Source organism: Theropithecus gelada, chromosome X, assembly GCF_003255815.1.
Source record: "Theropithecus gelada isolate Dixy chromosome X, Tgel_1.0, whole genome shotgun sequence".
Taxonomy (NCBI): Eukaryota; Metazoa; Chordata; class Mammalia; order Primates; family Cercopithecidae; genus Theropithecus; species Theropithecus gelada.
Genome location: NC_037689.1, coordinates 9,034,098 through 9,044,033, shown reverse-complemented (window position 1 = coordinate 9,044,033; position 9,936 = coordinate 9,034,098). Strand labels below are relative to the sequence as shown.

The 9,936-nt window shown below is 39.0% G+C and overlaps 1 protein-coding gene across 1 annotated transcript in view; it reads right to left on the bottom strand.

The window, feature by feature from the left end:
• The window catches only part of DGKK (diacylglycerol kinase kappa), a 106,114-nt gene that overhangs the window by 52,114 nt on the left and 44,064 nt on the right, over positions 1 to 9,936 (bottom strand). The window contains exons 2-4 of the mRNA XM_025372835.1: positions 7,132 to 7,242; positions 5,335 to 5,415; positions 3,293 to 3,397 (exon numbers count right to left, since the gene is read on the bottom strand). Coding sequence (XP_025228620.1) covers positions 3,293 to 3,397; positions 5,335 to 5,415; positions 7,132 to 7,242 — 297 coding nt within the window. The remainder of the gene's footprint in view (positions 1 to 3,292; positions 3,398 to 5,334; positions 5,416 to 7,131; positions 7,243 to 9,936) is intronic.

Below are 9,936 nucleotides of genomic sequence, written 5' to 3'. Positions count from 1 at the left end.
CACTTGAAAAAATCAGTTTTCTGTACAACATCTGACAAGCAGTTGTTCAATTTGTTTGTTTGTATTACTTCCAATGATAGGGAGTTCTCCACCTCAAGAGCCAGCCGATGCCATTCCTGCAGCTTACAGTGAATGTTAGAAAGTTCTTTCTTCAACTAGGCCAAAGTTTCAGAAAAAAATTTCCAAAATTTAGAGCTTTAGGAACATTAGATGGACTCTTTGGTAAGAAACTTAGTTCCCTACCTTTGGAAGAGTTCAAATAAAGGCCACATGACTTACATCTCCAGATACTCTAGAACCTAGTATCTGGAGTCCAGATAACTTTTAAGGTCTATTTCTGTTTCCACAGTCAATGATTCCATGACAATTCATTAGGAAGAGCAAACTTTTTAATCTAGTCTTCCAAGCAGCTCCTTATTTCTAACTTTCTCCTTTTATTCTTTCTTTAAATCCCCCAGCCTCACACCTTTCATCTGTCTGTGACTTTTCTACTTCATTTGCCTCTTTCTTATATTTAGGTTATCCCCCACCCCTAACTCAGTATCCACACTTGTCCTCCCTTTCTATCCTCATTTTGGGGCTTGACACTGTCTCGCCATAATTAATCATAGCCTCTTCTCTGAACTTCTGGCCTTCAGTTTTTCCCTTGTGTAATCCATCCTGTATTTATAAAGTATCCCTCTTATCAATTCTCTTCTCTTTTGAGTCCATCCTTAAGCTTAACTTTGTATACATTGCAAATCTTCCCCACTCTTTATCCAGGCATTGAAAAATCTCCATAGTCAGGCCCCATCTTCCTCTCAAGACATACTTCTTGGACACAATTTCCTAAACTTTTCTGGTGAAATGGATTCTCCCTTTCACTGTATTCCAAAATGGTTCTGCTTTCCTGTTATTCAGCTTTTGCTTATACCAGTTCCATAGCCCAGGACCCCCCACTGCCCCTAATTCCCTGCCACCAATAAAATACAATCTATCTTTCAAGGTCAGTCTTAAATCTCTCCTCTGTTAACTCTAGCCAGAGGACTCCAGCCCATACTTATCTCTTCCTCCTCTGAACTCCCATACCACTTTATTGTCTGTTTCCTTCATCTGGCAATCAATCATGCATTGCCTTGTAACATCTCTGAAAACTGTCATTTATCTTGGGTACTGTCCTTTAACTGTTTCTTTTGTGTATATAGTGTCTCCGTATTACCTACAAAGCTCATTGAGGCTGGGAGCAAGTATTGCATCTTTTTTTTTTTCCTACTCTCTATGAAACAGAATTGGGTAACTAGTATGGGATGGCTTATTAATGTGTACTGACTAGTTTCCAATAGATTATCCAATTACTTTGTCACCACTTTAATAGACCACTAAATCCATGATTAATCTTCCCTTGCCCTATTTGTCAAGCATTGGTGGTGACGGAAGATAGAAGGGACCATTAGAGATAAGGCACATATGGGAGAAAGCATATTTGACTATTTAAGCCTCAAATAAGACAAATTGCTAAGATGCTGGTGCTGAGACGTTTCACTATCAGCTAAAAGTATTCCTTAATAGATTTAGGTCCCTGGAGAAGCTCCACAGAGGTTGTGATTACAACCTGATACAACTCTTCCAAGAGAGTAAACAGGGATTTTTTTTTCCTTTCTAGTTTGTGGTGGGTAATCAATACCTAGGTGTTTAATTCAATGAATTCAGGGATGGTGCACCAATTCTCTAGTAGTCATCAGAATTTCTCTAGCAGTTTTTGCGTTCCTAGAACAATAATTAAAATTCAAAATATCCTATGTGACCTTTTATGCCAAACTGAAAATGCTATAAGATTCATGAGAAACCCTCCAGTTTGAATAGAGGTTAAGTCACAGGAAGGAAAGATATTGGTCCACAGGGATGAAGATAGGAAAGGAGCATGGAATTCACAACTTTTTATGACTGCCTCTAATGTTGTACTGTAGTGGCCTTATTGGTCGGGGCAGGAGGCGAAAAGGGGATGTGCTTCTCCATTAGGAAAGGAAGAAGAAAATAACAAAGAGGTAAAATTCTGAGTGCTAAATCGTATAAAGATCACCAGCAAATGCTAAGCAAAGGATCTCTCAATTTAAGCATATATAATGTGGGACTGGGGGAGGCCTTAATGATATTGGAGAGGCCTCAAGTCAGCCATCTTGTCATGTTCCCCATCATTGCTATAGGGAGCAGAATGTATAGTTATGAGACTAAGTGGTCAAAAGCTTGAGAAGTACTCGGGGAGTAGGGATGGATGGCTCTTCTCTATGGCATTAGTTTTATTTCTAAACCACATTATCCAAACCACTTCACATACTGCTCCATTCAAATTGCCTAGAACAATCATCTACGCATTGCTAGTTATTTAAGACATTAAATATTAGGTTATTTTAAAGTCTGGATTCACCTTCCCCTTTATCTCTAAGACTTTTACAGCAGAATTTTGCTTCAAGATGAACCATGTATCATTCTCTGTCCAAATCCTGGTTCCAAGATTTCCTGCAGATTCATTTATTCATTCAAAAGATATTTATTGTGCCTTTACTATGTGCCAGAGACTGCTCTAAGTAAATAACTGACACAGATCTCTCTCCTCTTGGAACTTACATAAATTCTAACTGTGGTAGATGTATAGAAGGGCAGGCAGAGTGTATCTCCTGAAGTTTGATTGAACCAGTTACTGCCGGGAGCAGTGGCCAGATATTTGGTACTGCCAGGTTAAAAAGAACCCTGCTAAGCTTTGGAGAGGATACTTCTTGCTCTTCCCTCTGCATTACTTTTGTAGTAGACAGAAAACAGAAAGGCAAAGAGTATAGTGGTCAAGGACATAGGCTTTGGAGTCACATAGCCTGCATTGGAATCCTAGTTTCACTACTGAATAGTGATTCCACCTTGGACTGGTTCCTACCTCTTTCTGAGTCTCAGTTGCCTTAGCTGTTACTATTGTCATTCAGCAGACCCAAGTTAAGACTGCTGATTCCTGTTTTCCTAACCCAAGGGCATCTACATTAGCTGCTCACACACATCTTGAGTGACTCATCCATTGGGCATACATTTACATCTACATATTAAGTGGATATATATAAAAGTATCTGCACCACATACTTACATAGGTCTGAGTCCAAGTGAATTACTCCTATTTATGAATAATTCTAAAGAGGTTTTCTGTCTTTAATTCCTAACCAGGTGGTCTCGGCTTCCATCTCATTATTTCCCTGCTGTAAAGGTGGCTTAACTAATGCAATTAATTATTTACCTATTAAGAATTGTGTGGCTTCTCTACTAGTTTCCTTACCTTATAAATTTCTCCCTGTTGGACAGTTTTTATGATGTTAATCCATTCTTCCATGTCTTTCCGGTTGGGTGCAGCCAGAGTGATTTTTCGTTGTGGTGTGATAACCTAAACAAAAAGTCACATTATTAGCTGGTTCTCACTCCATAACTTTGCCTTCAAACAGAGTCTGTGAACTCTCTAAGAAACTACACAGTTGTACCAAGCACAACATAAGGCACTTCTTGAATATAAAACAGACGTTCCCAGAGCCACTGGTAGCTCCTTAGATACCCATCCAAAATAATAATAATGCTAATAGCAATAATTAACATTTTAACGCCACTCACTATGTGCCAGGAACTATTTTAAAGCACTTTATGCATATGATTTCATTCAATCTTCATTACAACCCTGTGAGATGGGCATTGTTATTTTTCCCATTTCATAGCCCAGAAAAGCCAGACAAAAAGAGTTAAATGATTTGCCCAGGGTCACCCAGCAGGTAAAAAACTAAACCAGAATTGAAATTCAGATTCTTTGGCTTCAGAATTCATTCATTTAAATACTAAACCACGTACCATCTGTTACTCAAGTTAGTTTGCCTGAAAACCCTACTTGCTTACTGCTACTCTGTCTACTTGAAGTGGTAAAATTGTATGTGGTTCATTAGGGTGTCCCTGTTTCTGTTTAGTGGGAGAGTGAGATGTCTAAAAATCCAGTTTCTTTCTTTCTTATGGTTAGGAACAACCTGAAGAGAATTTTACGGTTGTCTTTCTTAATCCTGCTTGACACAAGAACCCAGGCAGGAATAATAAGAATGCCACACTGAGAGTCTAGCAGACATAGACCATGAGCAGGACTTGATCTTTTCCCAGAGGGCAGGAGGGATCATGGATAGCTACAGCATCAGTCACTGCTTCCATTGCCCTACTGCCTTTACTATAAGCTCCCGAAGTCTTGAAGCTAGAGCTCACCACACCAACAAGGAATTTGTTTCTTCTTTTGCATGTAGCACAGTGAAATTACGTGGTAGATGGAAATAAGAGCTAGTCGGGATTGTGATAACAGCCACTCCTTTGGTCCAAACCCATTCTTGAGTGGGGCTGATGTTCACTGCTTCTGTGTTTTAATTAGGTTAAGGGGCAGCCTAGCCCTTATGATTTATTTCTTTGTAAAATGGAGACCAAAAACATTAGCCTATAGGCTCATCACCCAAAGGCTCAGCTTTTTGGGATTGGTCAACAGAGCCCTCAGCTTTACCCTGTGTCAAGGTGATGTAATGAGAGAGTAACAAAAGCAAAGTCTTCTTCTTAGACCCAGTCACTCTCCTTTCAAGGGAGGATGGAACATGAACCAACCATGGAAGCAGGATATTGGGTCTGCAGCTCTTTAGTCTGTTCGGTACTATCCCCTACCTGCCTAAACAGGAACTCCAGTCTCCATATTCCACCATTGAGGCTGGGAGAGGACAGTTCTGGAAGGAGGTGGGTAGGAGAATTCCTGGACCACCAAGCTTTCTATTTTTCAGTGAGTTTTCTGGTCTGGATTCACTTGAATGACCAAAGCCATGTGACATTTCAGTCACACCAAGCCCTAGATGCTTCCCTAGAAAATCCTCTGCTTTCTCTGAGGCACTTTCATCAGTAATCTCAACATGGGGTAGATTTCACTTTGAATTAGGGCTCTTATCTACTTCATCAGAGGAGAGGATGTCATGTAACTCAATTATCCTGCCATTTTCTATAACATATTAGCAGTGTCTTGAAAGACTCCCAGTGATACGCTTCTAAATCACCTTCACTGGAAGGACTGATTTTTATAAGTCACATACTCCCTTCCCCTTGAAATCAGCTTAGCTTTATACTGGTAATAAGGAAAAAGACCATCACTTTTTTCTTCCCTATCAATGGGCTGCTAGAAAATGTTTGCATGAATGATAACACTTTGGGATCAAAGGAAACTTTGGAAACCTGAAGTTCAAAGAAGTAAGAAGTGGTTATGGAAAGCTATCTTCCCAGCTAGCCCCTACCCCTGCCCATTCAGTCATTCCCAATCTTACTTACACAAAAACTGTGGCAAAGGTTTCTACAGCTGCTTTCTGCCACAGCGGCTTGAGACAGATCAATCGTTTCAAAGTGTGCAAACTGGAAAGATATAAGAGAGAGAGGGACAAGGAACCGTCTGGTTAATGATGCAAAGAGACATTAAAAGGTATACACACACACACACACACACGCACACACAGACTTGCTGACAGGCATTTGTGGCAGTCATGATTCAATCATTTCTTTGGCTTGAGGGCTAACATTTATTTAGCAACATGATTTTTGTTAATATATCATGCAACAAAAAAAATGAAATCAAAATAAACTTTTTACAGATATTTATGTGGAATTATAGGAAGGCTTGTGTTGGTCAGTTCAGAATTATTTAAACATAAAGGCTTATGCTGGAAAAGATAATGGGATGTGGTTTAACTAGAGTCCTAGAGAAACAGATTGTGATTAACTCCTATTTTATTGGGTGGCAGCCTTTGCAGTGTTGCTAGTCCCATCCAGTTTGAGGTCTGTGTCTCCTTATTAATTGGCCATAGTAGATACCATCTAGCCAGCAGCAGGAAATCAGTATCATGGATACAAGCAAGGCCGGTTTCACCGGTATACAAACTGTGCAGTCACACAGGGCCCCGTGTTCAGAAGGGCCCCACACTTAGTTTAATGCTTTGCTGTTGTCATCTTAAAATTACTTCATAATTTTGTCTTTGTGCATGTGTTTCGTAAGTGAAGTCCAATGGGACAACAGATCATGCATATGAGCAGAGTAGATAGGCGCAATATACATTTTCACCCCATGTCTTGTCACTCCATTTGCATTTGTGATGCCCATGAACATAGAATTCTAATGGACCCATGAAAAGTGGGAGTTTAGCAAGACTCAAAGCAAGTACAAGATAAGTGTGTTACATCTATGACTGAGTAAGCAGTAGGGGAGCTGACAGCCCTGAGAGGTCATACTTTTTGTTGGAACCAGAACTTGCTTCAGACGTAGAAAAAAGACAATGGTTTCTAAGAAATATGAACAACCAAGAAGCCCTATTGTATTCTTCCTTGCTCGTTACACCCCTGGGTTAGCCAACCATTTCTGCTAAAAATGATGACATGGAAGGAAATGGAAAGATAAGGTAATCCATAGTACTTTCAGTTAGAAAAGTGTTGGTGGAATGTGCAAGTATCGAGAAGTAAAATATGAACAGTTGAGCTAGTTTTGTGCAGTTTTTTATACTGCTGAGAACAAAATACATACACTTGTATGAGCTACTAAACACAAATTGTATAATTTTAGTGATTCTTTATATTAATTAAATGCTCTTATGTTTGCATTTAAAACTGGTGTTGTATAGTGTTCAGATGAATAGTGAAATTCATGCTAATTGTTTAAAATTTTATTTTTCTTTACTTAGAATTACATTAGCAAGTAAAAACACCATGACAAGTCTTTGCTTTATATTAATATTTTAGTATAAACATAAAGCGTTATATGTTAGTAGTTTTAATACAACTTCCCCCTGCTTTTTGAGTAAAAGGCACTACATTTTCATTTTGCACTGGATCCCCAAAATTATAGTTGGTTCTGGGTGCAGAAGCTAGCTGGGAAAAATACGAAAGGAAAGGGATACAGAAAAGAGAAAGGAGAGAAAAGTATCCCCATTTGACTCAAAAGGGCAAGTTAAAAAAAGCGTAGAGGGCTTCAACTTCCACCCTAATGTTTGCTGACATATCTTTACTTATTAGTCCATCTTCCCGCACAAACGTTTCCTGGCACCCACCCATTAATCTAGTTGACAATATGCTATACATTACCGCGGGATGGTGTGCAAAGTAGAGCTTCTGTCCTTGAACCAGAAAATATCTAAGCTTCCATCTCTTGAAGGAGTTACAGTTCTTCAGCATAGGTCCTTCCTTCAATATTTTCTGAAAGATAGAAGCATGGTGTTGAGCAATTAGATCAATTCACAAGGTCATATCACTTGTTTTCTCAGATGGAAAGAGCAGATATCTAGAAGGCTCTATCTTGTCACATATCTGAGAAATGGCCTGAAGGCCAGGTGAGAACACAGTGAAGCTTGTTCAATCAGAGGAGACATTGGTTACCCTTGGATTACTCATTCAGGATGATATAGGCTTCACGTTTATCAGGCTACATGGCCCAAAAACCATGAAGAATATCTCTATTTGCAGTAGAGGGCAGGAACATGAACACACAAGAACACCATTCCTAGGAAAGAACGCGTGGTAGAGGAAAAGGCTGTAAAGGCAGATTTTCTGGAAGTCTCCAGATTGTAGCTCTAGACAGGGCTCGCCTGTCAGCTCTTTAAGAGTGTTCCTTTTAGAATATTAAGTTGGATCGTGTTCCTTCCTTGTTCGCAAGCCTCCAATAGCTTCTCAACACTTTTAGAGCCAAATCCAAAGTCTTTACCATGGTTTGTCTTCAGCAGACTCATGATCTCATGAAGGAGCAAGCACATAAAAAGGAACCACAAGAAAACTACCTTCTGATTACTTTCGTTACATCCCATAGTCTAACTACTGATTTTTCAGTTACCTGCTGAACAGACTGATCCTAACCAAGCATAGAGTCTACTTACTATTTTCATCATTGAGGAAGTTCTCACTTAAGTTATAGGATACAAACCAACATGCAAGACTGCCATTTGGGAGAAGTACTCAACCCCGCCAAGCTGGAATCAAACTCATACTTAATGGACAAAGGGCCAGATTGAGTTTAAAATCACCAGATCAAGGCCCTACCATGAATTCTATCTATCATCTAAAGTAGCATTCACCATTGGGTGGCTGGAGAAGTGTTTTGTTTGGCCTACCTAGTGTTTTTCAAAGTTTTAAATTAGTTGGTAATATTTAAAAGGTAGAAGATTTCATATAAAAATTCAGGTTTCCTGTTCCTTAAAAAAAAAAAAAAAATAGAACATCTGGTAACATTGAATTTATATTCTCACATGGCAACAATCTGCAGAAACTGAGTACCAGCTGCCCCCTTCAGATGAGGTGCCTGACTCCAGCAGGAATTTGAGTTTAGGATCCTGATCCAAATAATTATTTGTCATTCCTGTTCTCCCAAATACACACACACATACACATACACACACACACACACACACACGTACTCATACACACACATTTATACACTCTTCAATTTTCTAAACAATTGGATAGTACTAGTGGACAGAGCCTCTGTATCTCAACTGAAAAGTCAGTTCATAAGCAGTCATGATTTACCTGAACCCTCTTCATAGCTTATGGGAGTTTCAAGGTTATCGTAACACCCTTGGGATGCAAAAGAATGGTGCTGAGGAGTCAGAACAAAGAGAACAATAAGATCTTGTGGGAAGGAGGGAGGTTGCAGAAAGAGAGAGTAAGAAATTATATTTAAATTGTTGAAATTGAGTCATCCAAGAGAAAACAACTGCTGTAAGCATTAAGAATATATTGTTCCTTTCCTCTCTCTGGCCAGGTGGCCTAAAGTACAATTCTCAATAATGGCATTTGGTTTTTTGTATCCTAACCCTCTCACCTCTATCCATATACTTCTCCACACTAAGTCTTCGTATTACCTAGGCAGTCCTATTTACTTCTTTCTGCTAAAGACTTAAATTCCAAAATTTAACGACTCCAATTCTGTACAACTGAATCTACACCCATTATCTCTGCCCTTTTCCCAACTTGTTCTGCTCTGTTAAAATTATTAAATGCTTCCTTTACTCTTCTTATTTTGTCATATATAATGTCCCCGTACAAGCTCATTTTACAGTTTTTGGTTGGCTACTTTCTCCTTCCCTCCACTTGCAGTTTAAAGTTTTGCAGTTCTGACTGTCAGATATTTACACTACTACATTCTCTTGGCCTGTTCTGAGAAGCACTTACCCTTAAAAAACCATTTTTCAGGCATTGCAAGTCGTGGGCTAGTAAACTAAAATCTCTCAATTTATAACTTGTGAATATGATAGCCCAAGAGGACTCAGATTTTAGCTTATGCATTTGATAAGCTCTTTAATGATACTACTATGAGCAAGAAGGAGAAATGCTATCTTTGTTCAAGTTCCTATTTTATCTGCCTGTAGATCACATCCCCTTCCTCAGCAAGTCATCCTGCTTGGTTATTCAGAGCCTACTCCCAACAAACCAGTAGCCACCCTCAACTCAGGGGACTCCAATTAAGCTCTACCACTCAGGGGACCCTTATAGACAATAGAGCTATATAGGAATAAGTTTTCTATATCTCTCCATAACTAAATTAATACAAATCTGAAATAGATTCTGATAAGATGTATAAGCCCCAGAGTAACAACTAGAAAAATAACTTTTAAAAATTATTAATACATCATAAAGCAACAATTAAATAACTCTACACGTGGATTAGAATAGCTAAACCCCAATACAGTCATGATACCAAATGCTGGCAAGAATATGGAGCAACAGGAACTCTTCTTCATTGCTAGTAGGAATGCAAAATGGTACAACTAGTTTGGAAGAGTTTGGCGGTTTCTTACAAAATCAAACGTACTTTTACCACGTGATCTAGCAATTGAAATCTTTGCTATGTACCCAAATGCATTAAACAGTTATGTCCACACAAAAACCTGCACATGA